Below are 27,481 nucleotides of genomic sequence, written 5' to 3'. Positions count from 1 at the left end.
TACTAAAGCTTGAATACTAACGAACCGTCACCATTGGCGAGACGCCTCCATAAGCTACAAGGGCCTCCTGTTAAGCCATGCCTTAACATATCCTTAGATACTGGCCTTGGCTTCTTTCTCTAATCAATGAGGGCTCGATCATGCCAGTACTAGGTAAGAAAGCCGCTAACCTTTGTATCTTGCAGCTCTCTGTTTGCATAAAGGCCCGGAACAATGCATTATAGCTCAAGGAGCCGATATGCCCATAGCTTATATAGAAGGCCAGACTTCCATGCTTATCCTATCGACAGGTTCAAAAGCAGTCTATTCGCCTCGGATGCTCTGCTCCCGTTGCCAACCTCGAATCTATATAGCAGTTCTCATAAATGGTGCAGACCAGGTGTGGCAGAACCGTCGCTAGTAAAGCACTTGACATGGCCCGTTCGTCGGATCACATAGGTAGGGTTTGTATGTGATAAACACCAGGAACCTCTCTACTTGGTATACCTTATACTCAACCCAATGATGTAGCCAATATAAGTCGACCGGAGTCTAAGCTCCAACCAACAGAGTGCCCACTTTCTGAAGTCACCGCTGCGACATGGATGGGTCCCAATTCCGCACCATTGTACGGAGTACTCCACCATCAACACAGAAATGCAGGATTCATGAATCAACGACACAATACGCTGGCCTGAGTCCGCGAAGACGATGCTAAAATAACCATCGGGGCGGAGGACGTAGGCGCAGGCGGGGACTGAAGGGCGGGAGTGCCCAGGCCGGCGGGAGTATCTTATCTTGAGTCAAGTGGTCAGTGCAGGCAGTGACAGAGTCTTGGTCTCTTGAAGGCAGGGGGCGGAGTTGCAGCGGAGTCTGTTGGTTGGATGCAAGGGGCAGTGTGTTTGCAGTTTCCAGTTTTTCAGGGATTGCGATGGGGTGGGGATGCTCAATCGGGGACAAGATGTTTTTTTGCGATGGATTGAGGGGGTGATATTGTTTTCGTGAGGAGATGGATGGATAGACGCCAGACGGTGATGGTGATGGCGGAAACTGAAGATTGGAGAATGCGGAGAGGAGGAACCTTAGTGAGGGGGAGCTGCTGAAGCGAAGGCTAAGCAAATCAATGAGGGGAATCCCATGCGTGTGGGGAAGACCGAGCCAGAACTGGAATCACGGGAGGCTTCCCGGTCTGGGACTCTCAGCACCTCTCTCCCTATCGCTATACGCCGTTGTGGAAGACGGCTTCTCCTCATCGCATGATCGCATCGACAGGTAGCCGAGACTCGGAGTAGAGCTCGACGCGCCAAGGCAGATCAGGCAAGGCTTAGTGGGCGACTTTACTTTCTTTACCGAGTTCCTTGCGAATCTGCCCGTATGCTACGAATATCATCTCATTGGCCTATTCCATAGACGATTGCTCAGACAGATCGTCTCTGACGTGGATAAGTCACAAGACGAAGAGGACTTCTGCAATCTACACAGCTTGCGAATGCAGGTGTAAGATAAGGTAAGGTAAGGTAAGGAGGACCTGGAGCGACTGTCGACTCAGCCAGGCGGACCCGGGGGACGATCAGAAGAGTAAAAAGTCCAGGCAGAAAAAGGGAAAAAAGAAACAAACGGTCAGATGACCTCCACGGGGTCCCCACCTCCTCCATAGAGCAGGGGGAAAAAAAGAAGTAACATGAAGAATCCCACATTGCGCTTTGCGCATCAATCTGGGTCTCGACTCTCGAAGAAAGTACGTCCGACATTCCATGAGAGAGACTCAGGAAGCCAAGATCCCTTGTCGCACAACCACAACAACCTCAATGGATGGCAACGCCGACGCCTGCACCTCCACGCGTCCACCCAGCGGACCATACCTGAGGTGGCTGGCTATATGTCTTCATGGCTCGGCTGGATGTCTATTCGCAGGGTAGACAGCACAAAGTCCGCTGCATATTTCGGCGCGTTTTGCTTTTTCCTCCGTTGTCCTGGTCAACCACTTGTGCCAACACGGGGCCGTGATTGGTGCGAGTCAGCGACTCCCTAATCCGAATGATTCTCTCGGTGTATCCCCTCGGTCAGCCAATGCAGATTAAGTTCAATGGGGGAAGATAACCTAAGATGATCCTTCAGGTGCGTGCCCCTCCTTGGGGTCGCGACTTTCTTCGCTTCTGGGGAAGGTCGAGCGGTTTCTGTTTAATGTTATGATATGAGGAAGGAGTCAACACCACCACCTTGGTTGTTGGCATCAATGCAACAGTATCCGTAATACAATGTGTAACCAGATCTAAGATTGTGTCCCAACGGTGAGTGCGCCGGAGAAGGCATTGTACTTTGGTGCTTTGTTTCCAAAGGCCCTTGGCCGTCCCTCCGGTTGCTACTCTGTATAGTCTTATCGTACGAAAATAGTAACCAGGGGCCAAAATCTCGACTATCATTGCTTGGCTGTACTACAATATAGCTGCAATTTATCAGATCATCCATTGCACAGGACTTGGCAAATATCAACCTGTCTCTTGGCATCTCTCCTTCGGCGCCCCCCTCGCGTCCTCCTCTGCGGCCCTCCTTTCATTCGCCGGGCAGGCACAGGCTGTAGTGGTATCATAGGCATCCATGGGACAAAGAGTATAGTAATGTTAATGTGGTGAAATGAACCGGTGCAACAAAGAAACACGAAAGTAAAACCAAAACATTTCCACCTAAAAGGCGATATCGTGTCCAGCGCGATCCCAGTCTCCAAGGTGGAGGGTATCGCTATGTTTTAAACGCTGGTGCCGGGGGCCCTTGGGTGGTTATGGCCCAGGAAGAGAAATCCATCCGAAACGCTGCTGGCAGTAGAGGCCTCGCTGTCGGAGCGCTCACGGATGTGAGAAGAGGCGTTGCTCTCGGTTTCAGTCTGCTCACCGGAGACTGAAGAGGGAGCTGACTCGGTAGGAGAGAGAACGAGGAAATTGTTGTTGAACACCGAATGAGGGGCAGACTGGACAGGAGCCAGGACGAGGAACTTAGCAGTGGGTGTGTGGGTGTACATTATGTTCGGTTATTCGCGGTTGGAGGTTGAAGGTTGGATAGCGAGGGATCTCTTTGGTTTGAGGAGATTCGGAAAGTACAAGAAGACAGAGGGCGGTTTTTGCTTTTCTTGAGGAGTTGTTTTAGAGGTTTTGGATGAAGAAGGATTCAAGTCGGTCGGATTAGCCTTCTTTATAGATTTGAGGGAAACAGCCAAGAATCATCAAGTTCATTGAGGGGTCACCGAAAGCACGTCGATCGAAAGCACGGAATCCATTACCTGGTTGGTCAAGGATCAAGCATTCCCTCTGATTATCCCATGTCCCAAGGTGGATCAAAGGCCTTAATGGTCAAACACGCTGTATTCCGTATTTCACATGCCTAGACCGGTATTATTAGGAACCGGGAAGCTTGACAACGTCATTATCGTCAGCCCCCTGTTCCAATCCCAGAGCTCGGCTGGGACGATCCGCTTTCCACCGCAATGTGAACCCCACTAAACCGGGGTGGTCGAGGTGGTCTACTGGGCTATCAGCTTGTGCAGACTGCAGACCTCCGTGATTCCCCCTTGTTACTATTGGGTGTCAGCGTCGCTGAGTTATTTCCGTTCTGTGATCTCACTGCCTCGGATGATCAGCAACCAGGAGATGTAGCCAAGAAACGTGCCCTGACTATTGATCTGGATTGAGTGTACGGGCGTGGGGTCGTCCTCCGCTGAACAGAGCTTGGTGTAACCTGTCGTTGTTCTCGGCTTTCATCCGTCGCATTCTTTTGTATATTGTCCAGACCACATGACCCGATCTATTGTTTGGCCGCCGCTTGGCTGCAGGCTATCTCTCAGTTGGGGCCGCTAATCCTCCTTTCTGGATCATGCGTAAAACGCGCTCGATTGACTTGACGTGCCGCTGTGGGTTATGTAAGTAGGGCCGGAGGGTAAGTTCGCAGAGATTAGGGGGAGGGCCCGTTCATGCGTATCTGAGACTTTGTCTTTCACCCTCGCTCAGGGCTGGCAAAGAGCTGAGACCGTGCCGAAGCCGACTGAGTTGGAGATCAAGGCATTGTGCTCTGTGAAACTCTGCAATTCAGTCTCTTCCAACGCCTTGACAAGCAGAACGACAGATGGAAGAATGCGTGCTGAAGGAAAGCACAGGCAAGAGCAAGGTCCAACTGGTTTAAGCAAGAGCGACTTCCAGGTCACGTGCCCCGAGCCTCCTGCGGCCTGGCAAGGCGTTCTCAACAACTGCAGGTTGTATCCTCAAAGATTCAATGAGCGCCTATGATTTTCTGCTGGTTGTGGTCTTAAATCCAACGGCGCCTACGGTGTTGCTGTGCCACCAGCGATCGACCTGTCAATTATCGCTATTTTAGCGCCTCGACCTTCCGCGCCGTATCGCCGAGGTCACTTTGACGGAGGTGTGGATCTCCAGCGGCTCAACACTCCGTGTGAAGACTGAAGAGCTATGGGCCGGAAGTTCGAGAAAGACTGAGCACGGAGAGTGCCTTGGGGATTTACCGGTACCTTGATCCGAGTGATCGTCTGTCCTCTCGAGGCGGCCTCCCTCGGCCCCATCGATCGTGAAGAAGACGGAGACTTCCATAGGCCGAGATGGCTCGAAACGCTCGTTCACTAGGCTGGCGACTATAAACTGTGCCAACATTATCCGCCAATTTTGCGGCGCGAATTTGGACCTTCATACAGCTGCGGCAACTGTCCATTTACCTGTTTCGAAATAGCTCGGTCTTGTCTCCTTCCTTTATTGTGAAGATTTGTGGGATCCCAACAAGAAGGTCATCACAAGAAAATAAAGCAGAGAAGACAGGTGGGGAAGGAGATTGAGGCTTGCAGGAGTCACCAACCCGACGGCTATTAAGTGCTCCATACATTGGTCGGTCGAGGAAGTCAAGCCTGGACTGCTGTGATGACAATGTGATTCTTGCAGATTCGTCTGTCTAGCTTTCCAACATTTCCCCCAGGCATCCGCAGCTGGTCTGTGTTGGATTGGGAAGTCATGTAACTCTCGATGTGAATTTGGAATAACGAAACTTCAAGGAACTGCGGTGGTACCCCGGACCGGCGCAGGTGGCTCATGAGTCAAGTGTTGCTGCAATGAGCTGATCCATGCGAACCAACAGCAGAATTGAACGTCAAATACAACCTGGTGGTGCAGCGGAACTCGACATGACCACATCAGGAGGGTTGTCTATATGCTTGAGCCGTCACACACCCTCACCGGATGCCAAGTTCTTATGACGAGGAAAGTGTCCGGGTGAATGTCGGTCATAATAAGAAAGGCCGGTCTGTTACCTGGTGCGGCGTTGATGTTCGTCAGATGCTCAATCTAGGGCAGCGGCTGGACTGCGGCATGACCCCAAATGTCGATAGAACTGTTGGTCCGATACGGGAACTGATTCGATAACGGGAGTGTTGGTCTGTTCTTATTTTCCAACTTCTCCCCCTGCAAGATGCATACGCGACTGGCACGCCCATTCATCACAGTGTCTTCAACATGATGTCAAGCCTCTTACCATTCAGCCTGGATTTCATGAAGCTCATGAGGAAGATCCCGGTTTGATCCTGCCGATGATCAGACCAGTATCTGTCTTTTTATTTACTTTCCAGGGCAATAATTACCTGCTTAGCCACGTCTCTAGTGGCATTCACCTGCACAGATGATCCGCAGAGCCGGCCAATCTTTCTAGATGTTGGAGAACCGGAAGGAGTAGTCCCGGCGAGCTTCAAATTGGTGTTAGAACCATTCGTCGGGGTTATCCCATTTGAATGTGACGAACCTTGCATCACAAAATTCCGCTGCATATTAAGAGTTGAGGTTGCATGGGGATAAAGAGAAAAATAAGGAAAAGAATCAAGGGCATGCATCAGTAGTTACCGTTTGCTCTCACTTACCTTCAATCTTCGTCTTTTCCGTTCCCCAATCGATTTTTATTTTATTTTTTATTTCTTCCCCTGAGTCACTCTTTCATTCTGTCATACCCACTGCCGTTACTTCTTTCTGTTGTATCTATCGACGGCGTTGTTACGGCGTTGTTGCGGCGCAGTCAACGAGTGAGTCTTGCTCTACGCCTTGGGATTGCACCAACTCGGACGAGTCTGATTTATTTAAGACCCTCTTCACCCGTCGAGTTGTCCAGAACATCAACAACACTCCAGTCCGCCAGCTTTTCAAAAGAAAGCCTCTCGGCCTTGTTCAATATTGCCTCCGTCTTCTTTCAGTCGAGAAAAAAACTTCCAAATCTACCACAGCCAGTCTCCAACTACCCCCACGAAACCGTCAAGATGTGCTCCCAATACTTCTACAAGTACGATTGCGGCTGTACCCACCCAGAAGGAGATGTGGTCTATTGTGCCAAACGAGGCACATCTTGCACTGGGGTGCGCCAGCAAGTCCGCCGACGGGAGGGCTACAACTGCCCCCAACACGGCGGCTAGTCATCATGATAGTCTTCAGGTGAGTGGACGTCTAATCTTTCTCGAAGGCGCAGCACCAACAACCTGAAACCAACCGACCCCAATCTGCAAGCCGAGACAAAGAAACCAAATTCTAACAAGTGTACAACCTCCAGAAACAAAGCCTTGAGTGTAAGGAAGATCGATCCGTTAATATTTCCACCGAACGGATTGGATATCGGTGTTGCCGAGAGACGAACCTCTCAGTGACTGCACCTTGACCGCTTCATGGGCGTTGTTCTAGAAACTCTGATCGATCGTGGATGATAGAAGCAAAGAGGGCCAGTCATTTGCGCCTCCTTCTGTTATCTTGCCTTTTGCCATTTTTTCTTTGTCGTTTTTGAATGCCTTTACCTCTTTTTTTGGTGGCCGTTTCTCCCAAGCTTGCAGCATAGTGTGTGTTTTCTTGTACCACCATTCTACTGCCACTGTTACTGCCTTTGCGACTACCACAATTTTGACTAGTTTTTGCCAGATTGGATTTTTTATACTTGTTCGTTGTTCTATCATATAAACCATATAGCATGTAACTTGATCGTAGCTGAATCTCACTATCTTTCGCCTTGGATTTCTTGTGGCTTCCAGACAGGGAAATAAATAGGACCTATTCATACCACAGCACCAAATATAACTCTTTCAACTATTACTAAATTCAGATCACCCCGATCCCGGTAAGCTTCAGGATATATTAAGGAAGCCAACCCCCGGCCCGTCCTGTCCTGTTCCGGCTGCTTCTAGGAGAACTTAAACGCACAGGTGTGACATCCCGTGATTCAGTACTTACTAAAAAAATTGGAAGTGGCTTCATGTTCTCCAGGGATGTTCCTGGTTTCACTCCTGAGAAGTGCATCATTTGTCAAATGATAGTGAGATATACTTTGGAACCGATCAAGACCTGAAGGCAGGGAGGGAGGGGAAGAAAAAAGGACACGAAGCAAGATTTGACGGCGGACGCATCTCTAGCCGCCTCACTCGTCACACCAAATGTGTGTGATTTCGCTGGCTCGAGACGGACTGGCAGGTGCACGGTGCGCACAGCTAAGAATTAGAAATCAGGGAAAAAAAACTTATTGTCCATTTTTTTCCGTGGTCAGTTATGATTAGCATTGTACATCGCGACATGCATTAGCACCGCAGACACTTCTCATCATCTGATACGAGTTGTCAAATGAGAGGTGCTATTGCAGATGGTGCATTGGGTTATCCGGTGGCGATCGAGGTGCTCTGGAGCCAACGAAGACGCGGAAGGAGGGGGTGATGGGTTAGTGTTAGTGTTGTTTGTCGAGCGCGGGTGGGTGCGTTGAATGGACATCATTCATTCCCTCGGAAGGAGATTGCTGGGTCGGACAATTTATTATTGCTCCTTCGATTCAGCTCAGGATGTCTTGGATCCTGGCACGACATCTATTCGCTAGGCCTCGCCGGGTGATGTTCGGTGTCAGTGCCACAGAGACAAGGCCAGCGAGTCAACGACGGAATTGTGGGTTAGCGAGGGCCGATTTGCGAGTGTCATCAAAGAAAATTCGCGGGATGTGGCGCCCTGTCCTGACGCCAAGAGGTTCATCACAGCGTTTGGGCTTGAAAGAAAAGTGATGCGAAGATTCCGTCAGGCCTCTGCTCCACAGATAGGTTAACGAGAAAGAGCGCTGTCATGGAGAACCAGTCAGACGAAATATGAGCCAGGATCAAGGGGGATTAAAGCTAATAACAATTAGACGTGAAGGATGGGCAGATATCCACCCGTTCCTTCATTCAAGGCCAGGAGACGACGAAAACACCAATTACCGCGGTGGATTCAAGAGCTCGAGTGTTGGCTCGATTCCAGAACCACAAGAGTGCGGATATCTCATAGACAGAACCATGGTTGCACGGCAATCCCATGCCCGCCAACGCCCCGGGATTTTGTGTAGAGCCACCCAAGGCAGCCGTTTTGGGTAATAATGTTCACCTCGGGAACGAGTCGTGTTTCGAGCGAGTCCGCGCCGCTTAATAAATAAGAGCGGGAGGAAACGAGGCAGCGCCGCAGCGAGGTGAGCGATCCAGAGTGCTGGGTCGGTAGTAAACCTAAAGCGGTGTGGAAACCGGTTGTAGAAGCACAGGCAGCACAAAGAACTGCTGAACAAAATAGCAGGCACCCACCAGGCCTGGGGTTTCCTGCAAGAGAAATTGTGCCGTATTTGGGGCCTGCAAGCCGTTGTCGTTGTGGTTGTTGGGGACGATGCACGTTGGAAGTTGAGGCTGCAGGTGTTGTAACACAAGCAGCTGGTCGGACCGCGGGCTGGTCATTGCGGGGTCACGTGGCCTGCGGGCTGTCCTCCAGCTCCGGCCAGACCTTCCTATCGCCAAAGCTCCAAAGAGCTCCCCTCAACTCTCGCCAACGAGCTTCTTTTCCGCTTCGCACATGTGATGTCCATCGAAGTCGATTGGGGTACGGCCACCTCTGGTCCGGACGGCGAGGCTCTGGCTGAGCGCATCCGCTCCTTCATCCACGATAAATTCCAGGAGGTGCCCCTCCCACGCTTCATCCGCTCCGTACAAGTCCACTCCTTCGACTTCGGAACAGTTGCCCCTGATCTAGAGATCAAAGACTTCTGCGAGCCGTTCGTTGATTTCTACGAAGATGACGAGGATGGTGCCTCGTCCGACATGTCGGAAGAGCTTCACGACAACCCTTGGGACAGACCGCAATCCGAATTCAACGAATCTTCATATCGAGATGACATACCGATAACCGGACGGCATTCGCTTCGGAATCCCTTCGATGCAGACCACCATGCCTCCTCCCCATTACGTTCGCCGATAGACCACTTGAATCCACACTTCCTACCCCGCGCTGGCACTCCAGGTATCCCCGGCGGAACCTCGACATTGGGTTACCACCTCATGTCTCTAGGTGGTCTCTCTGGTACCCAGACTCCTCTGGCCGCCGTCGCGGGTGGTTCGCCTTTTACCAACAACTGGGCGGACGCGACAGGACAAGGGGGAAGGGCTGGACATCGACCGTCCCCACTCCACCGCGTAGACGGCGACATTGACTCCAGCAACCCAACCTCTCGCCCCTCAACCGCAAGCACTCATCCTCCCGGCTCAAACAAGAACAGCGGAAGTGCATCCTCACATCCTGATGAACAGCAACATCACCTCACCGACGACCCCACCTCATCCTCGGCACAACCACTCCATCCCCCACCACGCATGCGAGAACGCCGACCAGAGGACTTCCAAATCCTCTGCCATGCCAAATATGCTGGCGACATCCGCCTATCCCTAACAGCTGAAATCCTTCTCGATTACCCCATGCCAAGTTTTGTAGGCCTTCCTCTTAAATTAAACGTCACTGGCATCACCTTCGATGGAGTCGCAGTAATCGCACACATCCGCAAGCGCGTCAACTTCTGTTTTCTATCTCCCGAAGATGCAGAAGCCCTAGTTGGACCCGACCCTACTCCCGACGCTCACCGCAACCAGCATGCGACCAGCAGCGCCTCGAGTAGTAGTAATAATAACGGCAATGCGGGGTCGCATCAAAAAGGCCATGGATTATTACAAGAGATCCACGTTGAGAGTGAAATCGGCCGCAAGGAAGACGGAAAGCAAGTCCTCAAGAACGTCGGCAAAGTCGAGCGCTTTGTCCTAGGCCAGGTTCGACGTATCTTTGAGGAAGAGCTTGTGTTTCCTAGCTTTTATACGTTTCTTATTTAGTTAGACTTGTTTACTTAGATACCATATTTCACATCTCTTTGCCCTACGACTTATGCACTTTCATGGACTCAACCTTTGATTTATCATGATTGCATGCCACACCACACTCTACTACTTCTTTATCTACCTATTTATCCACTACTCCCTCAGTTAATAGAGAGGAGCATAACAGCATACATCGAACAGAATCAACTGGACAAAAGGGACAATTGAAGAATTTAGATACTAGACAATAATAAGTAGGATGGATCGGATACCCACAGGCCTGGTCCCAGTGTATGTATCACTTAAGTATTCTCGTCCAAGCGCAAAAGAGATAAGAGCAAAAAAAATACAACCGTAATATTACCCTTGAATAAGCCTCGCGGTAAGAGGGCGAGAAAATGACGATGATGGGTGCTGCGCCATGTCAAAAAATGAGGACTAAGAAGGCCAAACCGTCTCGCCTTGGTACAAAATGTAGTAGTTGACCAAGCATTAGAGCAAATGCTGAGAAGAATAGGCATGTAATGTAGACAGGCAGGGTCAATTTACAATCGGTCAAGGTTATAGAAACAGGTAGAAAGATACGAAGCAAGATGATGAGAAAAACGTAGGAACCTGGAGAGCAAAGCTTTGAACAAAGGAAAAAAGAGGTTTATTCTGAACAAGAAAAATGCAAACATGCTAGATGTGGATATGCATGCAAGAAGGGAAAAAATGGCGGCTGGTACAACAGAAGACAAACTGATAGCTACATGCAACAGAACGGGATGAAAGTTGCGCGGGTATCACGGGGTATCCAAATAACCTCTCTGCTCTTTCAACGTACAGTAATCCTAGAGCCTGGTCTGGTCGACTTTCTTTCACCCGAAAAGCGTCGATCGAAACGCACCTCGATCCACCCAGCTGCGTTCGAATCCTGGGTCCAGTATAGACAACACGTCGTCTTCTTAGCATTCTTGACTCCTCGGATATAGGCAAACAAGAAGCAATGTTATCAAGACCTGAAGTGTTGATCTCTTAGGTCTTCTCACGTTGGTCACAGGCCACAATGAAGACCAAGAAAGTTGAATCCAGTCCAATCAGACGGAATAATTAAAAAGAGAAGAAAATTTAAGCCGAGACTGAATTAGAGTAAACGGGCCTTAACGTTCGTCTCCAGCCCTAGACTTGGCTCGTCGACGGAAAAAGTCCATCACTTTTCGGGCCGCTCCAGAGCTACCAGAATGATGCGATTCATACTCGTACGCGTCTGCAAATTTCCGGTGGTTTCTCTGCAAGACACCTGGCCGATTCGAGGAACGCCCAGTTTGCATTGATGCCTTGGATCCGTTGTCATGCACACCGTTATATTCATCGTAGTAATTAGGCGTCGAGTGATTCCCGTAATGATTTCGGTAATAGTGCTCATTATTTTGATGAACCTGCTCCGCCGACGCGGCACCATACTGAGTCGGCTGGTAAGTCTCACTGTGGTTTGAGTGCAGCACCGCAAATTGCTGGTCGATGCGATTCTGGTAATTGACTGGGTCATCATTGACTATAACATCATCCGAGGGGCCATCGGTTGCTCCTGTGGCAATCGCATCGTGAGCACCATAGCTAGTAGCCCGAATTCGACTTGGTAGAGCTCCTGTTGATGGGCGCTGGCCTTCACGGTTGTCCGTGACGCGGTCTTGGGGCTCCTCATCTGGTGTTTGTGACCTACTTGAAGAGGAAATACCCCTCAGCGAGAACGAGGCTGGAAGTAAAGAGAAACGTCGCGGCTTGCCCTCGCCGCCCGCTTCACTTGTCTTGCGGCCATAGCCATACTGAGCTGAGCGTCGCGAGTCCATTGACATCCTCGAATCATCACCACCATACGGATCTCTCATGCTCGTGGGAGGATAACGCTTGCCAGTCTTCTGCTGCCTTGGCGCACTTGTTTGGCCACCGCGTCCACCAAAAATAGAGCCAGACCGTCCAAATAACTTTTCCCCAATACTGGAGACAGTATTTGATCTCTTGTGACCCTTCGGGGGTTCCTGTCGAGGGGTTGTGTTGAATTTGGTTGGGAGGTTTTGTGCGCTTTGATGATCCACGCCGGCAACTTGGTTGGCGTCTTGCTGAATCGGCGCAGAGATGACATATTGTTTGCTCTTCGGTTGCGCGAGCCGACCCTGGGCGTTCGTCGCCGCCACGGTAGGTGCCAATGGCTGCCCGTAAGACCCGCGAGATGGCAAACGCCCCGCATTGAATGAAGCCATGGAGCCTCCGGTGGTAGGTCGGGTAGGTTGAGTGGCTGTCCCTGAGAGGGCTGGAGTATCGGATGTAGAACGAGGTAAATGTGTAGGCGGGAGTGCTGGGGCCTGGCGAGTGGTGGTCTGTTTTGTTTGCTCGGGAACCGCTTGAGTGTGGGTAGAATAATCCTGGCCGGTTGGTTTTGCCCTTGTTGATACGGGTTCGGTGGGAGATGCATTTTGGACGGTTGCACTGGACCCAGAGGTTTCTCCTCTTGAGGTCTGAGACTGAGGAGCAACATATTCCACTTGGACGGTTCGACGTTTGGTGTCTCGAGGCGTCTTGGACCTGTCGCTTTGGTCCTGTGAAACGTCCCCTGGATGATGTACGAGACCCCCAACAGACGGGCTTGAGCCGTGGTGCGTCTTGGGAGGCTCTCTGACGGAAGCGCTGCGGGCAAGTGCTGGACCTTCTCTGGGTTGCTCTGTCGAAGCTAAGTTAGTACGGGACAGTAGTGACGGTTTACTGTGAGGGAGGCCCATACCGCGAGAAACAGTGGTTGAGGAAATGTCAGCCACCTTGGTGGTGCTGCTGGTGATGTGCGAGACAATGTCGGCATAATCACTGAGCCAGCTGTGCCGCGCAACTTCGAAAAGGTCTGCTCGCTTTCGAGGGTCCGGAACTAATATCCGCCTTAATAGATCACGGGCATGGGGTGTAACATATTCGGGGAATGTAAGAGGAGTCGTGACTATATATTTATACAGCAGATTGATGTTGTCTCCGTCGGGATTTGCTGGATCATCGTCGAACGGAAGATAGCCCGCTAACATAGCGTACTAGTGGCACTTGGTCAGCAAATGTGCGAAAGTAATATAAGAGGAAGGAAGGTCACTCACAAGAATAACACCACAACTCCACACGTCTACCCTTCGTCCAGTGTAAAGCGAATCGCTCACAACGAGCTCCGGAGCAGCGTAACAAGGGCTGCCGCAGCTTGTCTGCATCAAGTCTCCTCGGCGCAGACCCTTGGCGTTGGTTTTATCCAAGCGCATCCTCTTCACGAACTCCTTATTGGTGAGGTTATACTCGATTTCCTCACTGAGCTCATCAGTGGGGTCAAACGTGTTTGCGAAGCCGAAGTCCGTAATGATGATGTTGCGGTTCCGGTCGAGAAGCAAGTTTTCCAACTTCAAGTCGCGGTGGACGATGCCTTTCTTGTGCAGGTAGCCCACACCCGATACAAGTTGCGCAAAAAGGCGTCGAGCAGAATTATCCTTCAGGTACTTGTTTCTGAGAATATGATCGAAAAGTTCACCACCCGATGCATACTCCATGATAATTCCAATGTGCCGATCCGTTTCTACCATTTCGTGGAGCCGGACAATATTCGGGTGAGAAAGGTCTCGCAGGATGGAGATCTCGCGGTAGATCTTGGGCAACCGAGTCGGGTTCGATCCAAGTGATTCACGGCGGATGAGCTTAATGGCCACTTCAATCGAGCCATCTCGCTTCCATCCCAACTTGACCTTTCCAAATTCTCCCTCGCCTACTGTCTGCCCGAGAATGTATTGACCAAATGTCGTTTCTTTGCGCTTAATGGTATGTTCGGGAAACTCTTGTCGGCTTGGCATACCGACTCGGCCACCGTCCTCCATACTTTCGTCACCCATTAAGCCCAATCCCGAAGCCGAAGCGTTCTCGTTAGATGCCGACACCGGTGCCGTTGCCTTACGGGCTTTTTCTCGTTCGATATCGACGGCGGGATCGCTCACTAAAACCTGATTAATAACGGTACTTGACTCTTTCACCAACGTGCCCTGACTCGGAATTGTCTCCATAAAATCCTCGTGTTGAGCAGAGCTTTGATTGTGGGTGCTTGGCCCTCTTGACGGATCGTCGGATGGCTGAGCGGCCTGACGGCGAGAACGAGATTCGTCACCTTTCTTGTCACGGCGACTCCGCTCGTCGACCTTGCTCGTATAACGCGAACCTGATCTCTTCTCTGCGCTAGACTCTTTGTTGGAGCTACGATGACTTCTTTGATGGTTCGAGGAAGTCCTCGGCGGAGGAATAGGCGGCCCACCGAGAAGGTCTTGGTAGACAGGGGATCGACTTGTATTGCTGTGGGCGGTTGGCAAACCCGCGGGGGTCATGGCTTGAGAGGCATGGGTGCGTGGCAGAGCCTGCGGTATGGAATCGCTCATAGCCGAAGAGAAGCTGTCAGGACCAGAAGGGGTAAAAGCTGTAGTCAAATTAGCTTGCATTCCTGAAAAAAACAAATGTGGAGTTTCCCCGCGTCGGCTCCGGCGGCCCTATAACGAGATATATTATCGCACACTCGAGTCGCAATGCCAGGAGGACCACTAATGACTTATGTGCAATCCTGGAAAGATTTTGGGTTTCGAGCCTGGTGCAGAGAGTTGTTTTATCACGTACCTACGCCTCTAGTCCTCTAGACTGCTTGCTGCGTTTCGGTCCAAGGCGGCCGCTTCAGGCACGCGCAGGGAGAAAATGAGCGATCAGCCTTACGCGTTTGAGATGCTGCAATCGAGGATACAACGCCCAACTCGCAAATCGCTCTTCCTGACTGGATATATTCCCTGGTTGACTATTGTTTCGTCCCTACTTCGCGGATTTTCTATTTTCTTTTCTCTCCCTTCGAATTCGGTTGTTCGGCGACTGTAATTGAATGTTCGACGGCTAGCTAGTTAATCCGGTCGGGCAGCTGAATCGCGATCGGTTCAAGTTAGTTGGCTGCCACGAATAAGGGGGTAAGGCTGAACTAACAGTTTAAAGCGAAGAAAAGGCGATATCACAGCAAGCCGAATTTATCAATCGTATATCGAGGACACCAGGTCGGGTAATAAAAGAAAACACACGATATAAATTGTAAGCTCAAAAAAGCAGAGGTCGGAAACAGGGGAAGCTTCGTAACAAAGAAAATATGTTGTCTTTTTTTGGATTGTTGATTTTTTTTCGATGTGATGATGGACTCGGTCGCAGAAATATGACAATTGTGGATCTGCACTGCAGAAATGCCTTTTGTACTCCAGCTCTCTCCAGAAGTATCAGCTACCTGGTTGGGAATGCGCTGGTGAGGACCAGAATGAGCGGCAGCGACAAACGCGGGCGGGAAGGGAGCCTCGGAAGACGCGACCAGCACAAGCCAAACGGGTGGAAGTCGGGAGAAGGCTATCCCAACTCAACACGGCTGCAGAACGAATTGAAAAGGCAGGGCGTGTTCTAGAATAAGACGAGCATGATCGACGGGAGGAGGAATTTGAGGAGCGAAGTAGCGGCGAGAGGGCGTTGTAAGAGGTCGACTCTTGCTGAGGCCCAGAGAGCGGACAGGGGGTTAATGGGAACGGCGCGAGGGGAAAGGAGAGCGCGCGGCAACCAGAGCCCCAAGGAGACGGGTATACTCGACCCAAGGGAGGAGAAAAAAAAGGGAACAAGAAAGAAACGACGAAGGGTAGAAAGGAAGGGGAGGAGGGGGTGGGAAAAGGAAAAGAAGGAGACCGGGAGGAAGAGAGACTGCGAGAGACTGCGAGAGACGGACTACTGGAGAGCTCGACCACGTCGGAGAAGAAACAGTTGGGTTGCAGCGGGTGGGCAACAATGGACTCGCGCTCTACAAACGGCGATGCCGCTGAGTACAGGGCTCAATTATCTTGCTCCGGCTGTTTTGATGCTCTGCGCTCTTCTTGTATTTAGTATTTCTCTAGGTTCTGGCCCATCCTCTATCCTCCTGGTGATGATTCGATGGCCACAGTCGAGGTGCATAACCAGATCGAATAACAGCGATCATTACACGCATGACCCGAAACACAACGATGCACAGACTAGACATCCCTTTGCTACGTAGCCACGAGAATATGAGTTGAAATAATAACACAGCAACAGTGAAGGCACTGATCGTGTTCGATGTGTGGGAAGGCGATCCCATCAATTGAGTCCGAGCTGCCACTGCCAACCTTGACCCTGCCGATACTAATAGACAGCCTGACATTTAGACTCATGAAACCCAGCCTCCACATTCACATCCACAGCACAGCAAACAGCAAATGAAGCATGGATTAATTCCTGGTCCCGAAAGCTGACCCTCGATTTTGAACGAAACCAGCCAAATCATCAGGGGCAGCGAACCACTGTTTCATCCTGGCTGGTAAGTCGCTAAAGCGGAGTAGAGCCTCGGGCGCAGCCGATCGTCATCTTAACTGAAGCTGTCGCAGTCAACAAACTGGCGGTCAATCATCTGAACCTGTATTGTTTTTTGATCTCCGTGCCAGCACTGTCCTGCAGACGCGAGCCTGTGAACCGGCGATGCAGTCGAGTCTCAATTGTCGAGTTGTCGCTGTGCTCGGCGCTGTTACCACGGCAAAGCTTCCATCTCCATCTGCATCCCCATCCCGTCCCATGGAAGCTCTCGGATCGCGCCAGAGATCCATAGCAACTTAGCAGCCCGCTTCCCACTTCTGCACAGGGCTCCATCCAAGCTGCCTTGTCTTGCATCCCTTTCGTAATTGACTGGCTTCAAATGGCGTCTGTCGAGCTTTCTCGAGGGTTGTCTTCTCAATTTAAATTGAATACTAGGGATAAATAATACCTATATCGACTCCTAGGCGCCGCAATATATAACAATAACCGTCCTACTATTGGTACTTCTAGCCTCGTAATTCAGAACTTAACCTTTACCTTGCAGAATAAGTGTTTTCTTACTGGTCAAAACGAGCATTTCTAGTTACTCGAAGCTATATTTTAAGTCAGGGACCATATATTTGCACGCTGCTCCATAGTTCGCTCTTTACTCATCCTCCGAAGTAAAAGTCTTTTTTTTAAAACGATGCAACTGTAGATTAAACCGAGACCCGCACCGCAGTCTTAACCCAAGCTCACGTCGCTATTTTTAATAGACAAAAACAGAACAGGAAACAACGACAGCCTGCCGTAGCTCTTCATAAATTCATAAATAACAGCCAGCCGTATTCGAGTTTAAACGCAGTAAGAACTCATAAAAGAAAAGAAGGAGAAGCAGATCCTCGTTGACTTGACGGCCCAGTTTGGCAGGTTCAGCGCTTCCCGCCCGACATACTTGCCCCGCCGAGTGAGTAAGTCCCGGAGGCGCCGTATGCGGGAGGCGGCGTTGGGCTGGGAGACGGCCGTCTTGCGGCCGGGCTGCCGCTCTGTCCTGGAGGAGAAACCTCTCCACCATCGCCCGCGCCAACAACGACTTGCTGCCCGTCTTTCATGCGCCCAACGACCATACCCTTAGCTACCGACTTGAGAATCGCCTTGCGGCTAACCCCCGAGGCGTCGATATAAACTAACCCCACATTCTTGATGCCTCCTGTCAAATTGGAAGCGACCGAGCCGGCTTCCGTTCCGTAGCGGTGGCCAATCATTGTAGATGCGGCCGTTGACCCAGACGTCAATACATTCCGCGCACCTTGTTCAATGCCATCTGCCAATGTGGAAAAGGCGATCATGGACTTGTTGAGAATTCCCGGCTTTCCATTGTCAGGGACCTTTGACCTATCGCCCCGAGCCTTTCCATTATTACGACCGGCCATCGAGGCACCGAAGTTCTGCGCGTACCTGCCGACCTGGCCAACCGTTTTCGAGGAGATCCCAGCCGCACCGCTAGAAAAAGTTCCGATCTTGCGAACCCGAGTATGAGTGGCATCCGAGAAGGTCGCTGGTTTTGGGTTCGGCTTGACTTTGCGAGTGAACGTGTCTGCGCCACTAGCCATTGCGTTGGCGAGATACGTGGATCCAGTCACAATCAAGCGAGAAGCGGTAGCAGACGATTGAACAAGAGAAGAGCCCTTGTATGCGGGGTGCCGCGACGTTGCAAGGTATTCCTCAGATACATTGCTGACGTCAACTTGATTACCCTCGCCTTCAGTAGGGAGTTGGATTTGGACAGGCCCTATATAGAAAAAAAAAAATGTTAGACTGATATTCATGACTCCATTATGTAGTATAAGCAAGCCTTACTCTTCGAGCCGGGTTTGACATCAGATTCCTCGACGACATCATATCCTTCCATCTCGCCGACAACGCTTCCATCCTCTTCGTCCACGAGAACAATACGTCCGTGCGCATCCTTTCTATCACTCGACCCGGAAGCCCCTGGCGAGGACACATAGCCCTCACCCGGTGCAAAGGCCGCAGGGTTATAAGCTGCATGGTCCTTTGCGGCTTGCGCACGCTCATGGAAGGCTGTGCACTGAGCAAGGATTGTTTCGAAAGTATCAATATCCTCCTGCGTCACCTTGTTGGGCCCGGATCCAACCCCGGGAAATTGAATACGAATGAAAGCGCCTGCATCTGGCCCCAAATCCCAGCGAGGAACGATATAACTACTCGGAGGTTGGTAGTAAATCTGAGTAGTGGCAGGGAGAGCCAAGTCAAGCTCCGGAGGAAGATGTAGATGCAGATAGAAGTCCTCTTCAGGCGGGGTTTCTGGGGCGGACGACAAAGGTGTATTCTGGTTCTGAGATGTGGAAGTTGTAGTTGGGACCATCAGAAGCGAAAGCGTCTGGGGGCCAGACGGAGTCAGGCTCGACTCTTCGCCGTTCTGTACGTGGAATGCGTGGACATTGTTGATGCTGTAGAGGAGTCTGGGGTCATTCGAATTTGAAGCCATGGTGGGGCGGATTGTATTGTCTGAAGGATTCAAAGAGTGAGTTCTGGACTCTCAACGATATGACGTTATGGGCCGTTGCAAGTTCAAATGCAAGTGTTGTCAAGTCGCGGATTCGAAAACGCAGTCACCCACGTCTATTTATTTCAGATGAGATATGAGAGGGATTCACAAGGAGACGGAATAAACGGGAGAAAGAAAGAAATTAATATGGTGCAGGCTGCACTCTTGGGCTCTTGGTAGCTTTGGAGGGGCTCCTTTAAGTGGTTATCGACCAGATGAATAAGCGCCCATTCCACAACTGCGCCACATTGGCACTCCAGACTGCACCGCCACATGAACTGTGAGTGGCTGAAACTTTGTAAGAATAGCAGCGAAGAGCGTCATGGATGGATGTGTGACCGCCAAACGGGCGGGCGCAGAAACAGCTGGAAATCAAAAGACCATGCCTCAGTTGTTGGGATCGCGAGTTGGTGATTAGGAGAAAGTTGAGAATCAACCGTCTCGTATCGTCTTGTCAACTAAAATAGAACTTCCCACCAACGGCGGCTACAGAAATTGATCGGCCATTGAGCAAGAGCGCTTAAGCCAGCCTCTCCTTCCAATTGGCATTTTCTCGAGAGCTAATTGAGATGGCGGCTTTCCAGATTGTGTCGGACCTCCACCTTGAGAATCCCCGCGCATACGACCTGTTCCACATCCCTCCCAGAACTCCCTTTCTCGCGCTCCTGGGAGATATTGGAACCGTGAAGGACGACGAGCTGTTTGCCTTTCTGGAAACGCAACTTCGGAACTTCGAGCTGGTATTCTTTCTACTGGGGAACCATGAACCGTACGGCTCCAACTGGTCGACCGCGAAACATCGGGTGAGAGCGTTCTCTGAAGACATCACTCGCCGACGAACCCAAGAAACGGGATTGGGAAAGTTCGTCTTTCTTGACCAAACACGATATGACATTTCCGACAATGTGACAGTGCTCGGATGCACATTTCATTCCAGAGTTCCCAAAACCCAATCACTGTCGGTCAGCTATCGTCTGAATGACTTCTACGACATTAGTGACTGGAGCGTTGCGGCTCATTGCGAAGCTCACGAGGCGGATCGAAGATGGCTGAATGAGCAAGTATCGCAGATAATTGTGGCGAATCCTCACCAGAAGATCATCATTTTCACCCATCATTCACCGACAGTTGAATCCGAAGCTTGTGATCCTGCTCATGCTAACAGTCCGATATCCTCAGCCTTCTCAACCGATCTCACTGGCGAGGATTGCTGGGACAAGCCACAAGTAAGACTTTGGGCATTTGGACACACACATTACAACTGTGATTATACCCAACAACGCACGGGGAAAAGAGTGCTCGCAAACCAGAGGGGCTACTATTTTGCTCAAGCGAAGGCGTTTGACCCGGAAAAGGTGGTTCGTGTTTAGGTAGTAGAACGGCTGGCTTCGTGAAGCCGTCGCTATGATCTTTTTTTACCGCGGAATACAATAACTTGCAGAACCATGGACGTCAAACATACTGTAGAAATTCGGCCTCGGAGAGATGGCCGGACGAGTTATTCGAGGCCCAAGAAGGACTTCCCGATTCGGAGGGCCGACTTTAACCGTACCGAGGCTGCCGAGGCTGATCGCCTTCACTCGTGCTCGTACTTCCTCTACCCCGGATCCGCCATTTTTCCCCTTGTGAAATCTCTCCTCCTCCCTCCTCTTCTGCCCGTGTCATCAAACATTACTCGGTCCGTTTTCTCCTCCCGTTAAAGCTCATTATCCCATATCGATGGCGTCTATTACACGTGCGCTGCGGCCTCTGTCCCGCACCATCCCCTCTATCCGCCCTGTCGCAACCCGACCGTTGGCCTCCCGCCTTCCTCAAAGGTATGCTTCTGTACTTTTATCATGAAACGCTGGGGTGTGAAATATTATACTGCCCATGTTGTGGTGGATAGGGAGCAATTCATGTGGCTGATCGCTAACGTGTTATTTTCTGCAGCACTTATGCTTTCTCTACCACTTGCCGGCGGCGTGATGTCGATCTGGCCAGCCTCACACCGACACCAATCTCACACCTCTCCGAGACCGAGTCCCTGATGGCCGATACAGTAGCGAAGTTTGCCCAGGAGCAAATTGGTCCGAAGGTCCGTGAGATGGATGAAACCGAGACTATGGACCCCGCTTTGGTAGAACACCTCTTCGAGCAGGGTATTATGGGCATTGAGATTCCCGAAGAGTTCGGTGGCGCGGGGATGAACTTCACTTCTGCGATCGTGGCTATTGAGGAGCTGGCCCGCGTCGATCCCAGTGTCAGTGTTTTGGTTGACGTTCACAACACCCTTGTAAACACCGCCTTCATCAAGTACGGTGATGCGCAGGTTCAGAAGAAGTGGCTCCCTAAGCTGGCCACCGGGACCGTTGGATCATTCTGTCTTTCCGAGCCTGTTTCTGGATCAGATGCGTTTGCCCTTCAGACAAAGGCCGAGAAGACAACGGATGGCTACAAGCTGAACGGATCCAAGATGTGGATCACCAACTCCATGGAGGCGGGTGTTTTCATTGTCTTCGCCAACCTTGACCCCAGCAAGGGTTATAAGGGAATCACTGCCTTCATCGTGGAGAAGGATACACCTGGATTCTCGATTGCGAAGAAGGAGAAGAAACTCGGAATCAGAGCTAGCAGCACCTGCGTGCTCAACTTCGATGACGTTGTAATCCCCAAGGCCAACCTCCTGGGTGAGGAAGGTCAAGGTTACAAGTACGCCATTGGTCTTCTAAACGAAGGTCGTATTGGTATCGCCGCCCAAATGACCGGTCTGGCACTCGGTGCTTGGGAAGAAGCCGCTCGGTAGGTCTAAGCAAGACACCATAACTCACTTACATTCTTTCTGTTCTTATAATATTGAAAAACATGGCACTGATCAACCAATAGTTATGTTTGGAACGACCGCCGCCAATTCGGCCAACTCATTGGTGAATTCCAAGGAATGCAGCACCAGATTGCCCAGGCCTACACCGAGATCGCGGCAGCTCGCGCTCTTGTCTTCAACGCTGCCCGCAAGAAGGAAGCTGGCCAGGATTTCGTGCAGGACGCAGCCATGGCCAAGCTCTATGCCTCCCAGGTCGCCGGCCGTGTCGCTGGCTCAGCCGTCGAGTGGATGGGCGGCATGGGTTTCGTTCGTGAGGGCATCTCGGAGAAGATGTTTCGTGATAGCAAGATCGGTGCGATCTACGAGGGTACGAGTAACATTCAGCTGCAGACGATTGCCAAGTTATTGCAGAAGCAGTACACACAGTGAATATGGACCACTTATTCCTTATTTTCTATACTGGTTTCGCTGTGCTGGACACTCATGAAACATGTCGTCAATGGGCTACGGCGACGCCGCATATTTGTTCTGCTCGACGAGTCCAGGACAGTTCAATTATGACAATTAATTACATGATACAATTATGCGACCGTGTCCGGTCGATAGAGTAGATAGGTGTATGTATAAATTGCGTATGTAGAATGGGTATCTCTTATTCAAAAATAACCTTCGTCGCCGTATTTCGCTGCATTGCATTTCATTATTTTTTAAGCTGGGTCGAAGAACAGCATCAGCCCTAAAATCGTTCATGGGTGGCGCACGGGGATCCTTTTCCCGGGCCACTCCAGGATGATCCATGGATGTAATGTCGTGATTAAATGACGGCAATCCGCTTTTTGGACGGATTGAGTGTTGATGCCCCCCTCTTGAGAACCGACAGTTTGCTTCGAATTTGTATAGTTGGAGGGCATTAGAGGGCGAACTCCGAGCCAAACCGACGGCCGGATGAGTGGGAGTTCGAGCGCGGATCATGGACGGAATACGAGAATCATCGGAGGAAATTGTTGCCCATGGCTATAAATAAAGAGCAGTGACTCGTCTTGCCCGGTAATGGATTATGTTTCTTAGCGCGTTTGTTTTGTTGCGTCAAGTCCATATCGCGGTGGCTCGACGTAGGTCTGATGATGAAGATGATGTTGATGATATTAGGGATCGAGAGATGTTTGACGCGTTAGGAGTTGCATTAGAGTGGGCGCATTCTGGAATCTGGACGTGTTTTCGTGCACTATTGTATTAGATGCACGCTCGATTAGTTGATTGTATTGTAGGCTTATATGTCGATGGCGGTAACGGGTGTGTTGGTGATGGTGGTGTCCAGTTCCGGTCACTGGGTACTTACACCGTTAGTTTAATGTGTAGTACGTTCGTTGAGCAGGTGGGCACGACTTGATTGCTCCAATAACTTGCGTTCTCGCATTTGGCGAATCACTAATTCCTTGAGATGTGCACTTTTCTGAAGATTTCATTCAGACATCAAGAGCGGTGGACCCAGTCGTAATCATAACCGCTCCGTGGAGGGTGGGAAGGATGGGTCATCATCTGTTGAAATTGCGGCGGTGGTGGCGGTTGTAGGGTAGGATATGCGGTTGTTTGATTCTCTGATGGCGCCGATACTGCTACTCGAGCGGATTCGTATGACGCCTCCTGAGAATGTTGACCGTGGGCAGGCAATCCCTCCGGCGCCGCCCGACTGGCGCTCGGTCCGGGATAAAGGGGCTGATAGGATGAAAACGCAGGCTCTGGTACATGTCCGCTACTTTGCGGGTGGTAACTAACGTGCGAATGTGGTATAGACATTGGCACAGGCGCTTGGGGAGGCCCGTCGAAAGCCCAGGGTTCGACTCTGGTTGGGTACTCTGTGTCCGAAGATTCGCATCTTGAAGAAGAGCGAGTTGAAGCGTAAGGAGGCCAGTCACGCGAAGCTGAAACCTGGCTTGACGTTGATAGAACTGATGGCGTCCTGGGTGTTGAGTTCGCCCCTAGAGCATCGGGGTATTGAGGGGATGGAATGATCGGCCCCGGCTGTTGGCTGTATGGCTCCTCTGACCGGCATCAGGTAAGGGTCAGCGGGGTGCGACTGGGATAACTTCATGTAAATATTAAACAACAGATGGAATACTCACCCAAGTTTTGATACCCTGTATGCCCTGCTGATGTGGCTAACTGATGCCGTAGCGCCCTGATCTCAGTTTCCAGGAGAGCATTTCTTCGCGCGATCTCGTCGAATTTGTCCCCTTTGGCTCTAAGTTCAGCCACTTGAAGTTCCAATCGCTCAATATGTTCCTTTGTCCGCTGTCGAATTGTCCTTTGCGCCTCACGGTCGTTGGCACGCTTTCTTTCCAGTTGTTCTGCCGTAAGCGACGTTACTCTACGTGTCCCAGCCCGTGTTTCTTTCTTCTTAAACTGGGAGGGGTCTTGGTTAGAGCTCATTCTGTGCTCCGATTTGGATGTCAGGGTGATAGTTTCAGTAGTTCTGATTCTTTCGCTAAGGGTAGACTTGAATGTAAGGTAAGAACGCTACATTCCGGGTTTGTGGGCGGCACAGATGTCGGATTTCACTGGATATTAAGGTGGTTATAGTCGTACCACGTGCGTGGGCCCTGGGGAGCTAGAGTTGGTTGGGGACAGGGGGGAAATAAAAGAAAGTAAAATATGTCAAGAGGGTAGAAAAAGGAATTAATGGATGGAGCCCCATCGCTGGTGCGGTACGACATAAAGATAAAGGGATCTACCCCAAAGCAAGCCACTGGAAAGGAAAGTCGCGGATGTCGCGAGCTGAGATCGGCCACGGCTTAGGCTGTATCACTTTCGTAATCACCACCAGAACACTGGGGCCAGTATCAATAATAATGCCAAATATTATTGACAGAGAGAACTGGAATCTCAACAACAGCATTATTAGGCCCGCAGTCAGGAATTCTGAGGCCGGGGATACTCCGTGGAAACCGTCTTTTCAAGACACCAGTCCCCCTGGCGCAGAGCGCGCCAATGGGCAGACACAAAGAACAAGACTCGGGGAGATTCTGTGAGATGGTGGCAATGGCGAGCAAAGCGTCCCTTCTAAACGAGTTATTCCTATGGGTCCGCGCTATGGAATCCTCCGACCAACCCACCCACGGAGTTTAGGCATGCCCTAGTTCCCAATTGGAAATGGGGGCACTTGGCGCCCAAGAAACGTTAAAGGTGCCCTAAAGGGGTTACCCGATCTGGTCGTGTAATCGTGAAAATACTGTTTTGACTCTCGGCACGTCCGCTCCGAATCTGCATTCCGGGACCCAAGCGTCGAATAATCCCTGGGGCCAGAATAACATCCTAATTTCCAAGAACAAACCGCATCGTCAGTACGGTGCTTCCCCGAGCCACATGGTGGAAGTGGCAATTTTGGGCCCAAAAGTTATCGTGAGACCCTTAAGATCCATCGGTCGGTGACCCAGTCCCTTTTTAGAGACTTTAGAGTTTGGCAAAGCATCGAACAGCGATGTTGGGCGCAGGAGTATATGCCGCTGTCCGGAAGGGGAAGGGAAGCAAAAACTCACTAGAGATGGGGTAAAAATGAGGCTGGAAAGTAGAATCCTGAACAGAGTGGGTTGATGAACCGCCCTGCCTCATCCCATCAGCCATGTCGGGCCACTAACTCGTCTCTTCACAGTTTGCATCGAAGTTGAATTTTCGAGGTTTCTGATTTATTTTTGAGGGTATACCGGTATTTTCGGTCCTGAACCTTGGCAAGTGCCGATAAGTTCTCCAATCAGTTAAGATTTTGTAAATCGCGTATAATCCATGCTAGTGCTGACAAGCCAAGCTTACCTGCTCTTGTCCAAGAGTCTGTCTCCGAAACCTCCATTGTCAGATCTTGGAAGGCTCGCACTAAGATTCTAGAACCATGGGTGATTTTACCGACTGAACCACGCGGAAGGTGAAAACCGACTCCACAGTCCACACAGCTTGAATCGTCCTGCAATCCACCGATGGAGTCCGTATACGTACGTACTTCGTAGAGTGTAGATGGCGCTGCGGGAGGTGCATAATTTATCTTTTTTCATTTTCCTCTTCCTACCCCCTTTTTTATATATATATATAATGCTCTCAGATATTCACGATGGCGTTTGATAGCGTCGGAGTACTTGGGAGCAATGCCTAAGGAATAATGGATTAATGGAAAGTACCAAATACACCACACGGAGGATGGAAGTGGGGATTGACAAAAGATGAAATACCAGAACACCAATGATAACTGCTCACTGAGCCATGCATGACGTGCCGAAACACTCCAGCTTGATGATGCCTTCGGTCTCTTTCTTCTCGAATAATAACACTAGTGTCGAGTTCGTTGACTATTGTCCGAGTTCCAGAGTGTAGTGGAGTTGGCCAGCCGCCAGCCATCAATCGGAGGGTCGGAGATAACTGAGTCAACTCTTGTCGATCCCCTCCCCATCATGATTCGTTCATGTTCCTGGTTCCTGCTTTCTTCCGAAGTATGTCCGAACTTTGTCACCTTGTGTGTGTACTAGTTCATTATTCTGTTCCTTGCGAACGCGTCGAAAGTAGAGTTTCCAACAGAATATTATGGGGTATGAAGATTCCTCCAGTTTGGCTATCAATATTAGAAGAAGATGATAACAATCTGATCTGTACCCTAAGAGGCACAAACACGGTGTCCTGTGGAGGTAGATGCTTGGTTGTGGGCCTGGAATTCCTAAGAGGCTGAACAGGTGCCGCTTGGCAAATAGACACGCCGTGGTATTTCCTTAATTTGGACGGCGCTGACTGTCTTGTCGGTCCTCGACATGCTTTATTATTTCTCCATCAATGATAACCGTGACAAGGCTATCAATAATGGATGGCCTTCCTTTGTTGAAGTTCATGCAAACTTTGGCAATGGCCCATCGGCTCATGCTGACTGGAATATAAACGGCAAACTTGACATTTGTCTCATAGACTGAAACGTAGTTATTATCTGGTATGACTGGGGGTAATTGCGGCGTTTGTAGCTTGGAGACCGGGCCTGTTTCCAATGCGTTGGATCTTGTGCTCATCTTCCATGTTCAGATGAGCGACCCAAACTCCTGAGGTTGATAATCTTAGTATTTATTGTGGGGGTTTCCCTAGCTTGATCTCAGCTGTTTGTTATTTTGTGGTTGACAGTGTAGTGTCACGGCGTTACCGATATTTTTCTCTGGGTTGCTCAACACATTCAAGGTTTCGAACCGCGGCTGATCACTCGCACGTCTAACCAAGCGTGTCGAGTCTCCTGGCGCCGGGGAGCTTCATCCGAAACCGGAAAGGTTCCGAATCAAGGCGACCAGAGAAAAGACTGGAATCTCTGGATAACGATATCCAGAATTCCAGATCAAAGCCCGAGGGAATCTAGTGAATGAATTGCGGGGTAACGATGCCAACTCATCCTCAAGGCGACGGAGCGAACAACTGGCGGAGATCGTCGCGGTTCAGACTTAAAGAGGACAAGATGTCTACAATGTCATGCAGGCTGGTGGTCATTGAAGCTGATTGCAGTGGAAGTCGAGGTTGAGAGAAGATGATGGAAGGTGTGTTTGTATACTCTGCGGGTGAGGTAATCTTATTACAATAATTACGCCATTATCTAACGAAAATTAACAAATAA

General features: G+C 50.5%; 5 protein-coding genes across 5 annotated transcripts; 2 read left to right on the top strand and 3 right to left on the bottom strand.

Moving 5' to 3' along the window:
• Positions 1-8,845: 8,845 nt before the first annotated feature.
• On the top strand, positions 8,846-10,141 carry mdm12 (ERMES complex subunit MDM12; the record flags this gene model as incomplete). Its single annotated transcript, XM_040840861.1, has 1 exon — positions 8,846-10,141. The coding sequence occupies one exon, from the start codon at positions 8,846-8,848 to the stop codon at positions 10,139-10,141; it is 1,296 nt and encodes a 431-aa protein (XP_040707734.1).
• Positions 10,142-11,268: 1,127 nt separating this feature from the next.
• Positions 11,269-14,550, bottom strand: ASPSYDRAFT_140784 (putative serine/threonine protein kinase (Kin4); the record flags this gene model as incomplete). The annotated part of the gene is made up of 3 exons (XM_040841079.1): positions 11,269-12,827; positions 12,888-13,182; positions 13,243-14,550. The coding sequence occupies 3 exons, from the start codon at positions 14,548-14,550 to the stop codon at positions 11,269-11,271; spliced, it is 3,162 nt and encodes a 1,053-aa protein (XP_040707733.1).
• Positions 14,551-17,415: 2,865 nt separating this feature from the next.
• Positions 17,416-18,995, bottom strand: ASPSYDRAFT_53537 (senescence-associated domain-containing protein; the record flags this gene model as incomplete). The annotated part of the gene is made up of 2 exons (XM_040848705.1): positions 17,416-18,275; positions 18,344-18,995. The coding sequence occupies 2 exons, from the start codon at positions 18,993-18,995 to the stop codon at positions 17,416-17,418; spliced, it is 1,512 nt and encodes a 503-aa protein (XP_040707732.1).
• A 629-nt stretch (positions 18,996-19,624) lies between these two features.
• On the top strand, positions 19,625-22,726 carry ASPSYDRAFT_191861 (uncharacterized protein; the record flags this gene model as incomplete). The annotated part of the gene is made up of 4 exons (XM_040843651.1): positions 19,625-20,417; positions 20,758-20,872; positions 20,988-21,836; positions 21,921-22,726. 4 exons carry the CDS (start codon positions 19,625-19,627, stop codon positions 22,285-22,287), a joined length of 2,124 nt encoding a protein of 707 aa, XP_040707731.1. The 3' UTR covers positions 22,288-22,726.
• A 605-nt stretch (positions 22,727-23,331) lies between these two features.
• ASPSYDRAFT_83958 (bZIP transcription factor) lies at positions 23,332-24,288 on the bottom strand (the record flags this gene model as incomplete). The annotated part of the gene is made up of 2 exons (XM_040851284.1): positions 23,332-23,900; positions 23,982-24,288. The coding sequence occupies 2 exons, from the start codon at positions 24,286-24,288 to the stop codon at positions 23,332-23,334; spliced, it is 876 nt and encodes a 291-aa protein (XP_040707730.1).
• Between the last annotated feature and the right edge of the window lie 3,193 nt (positions 24,289-27,481).

Source organism: Aspergillus sydowii (assembly GCF_001890705.1).
Source record: "Aspergillus sydowii CBS 593.65 unplaced genomic scaffold ASPSYscaffold_1, whole genome shotgun sequence".
Lineage (NCBI taxonomy): Eukaryota > Fungi > Ascomycota > Eurotiomycetes > Eurotiales > Aspergillaceae > Aspergillus > Aspergillus sydowii.
Note: the sequence above shows the minus strand (reverse complement) of the source record. Positions and strands in the feature narration are given on the sequence as shown.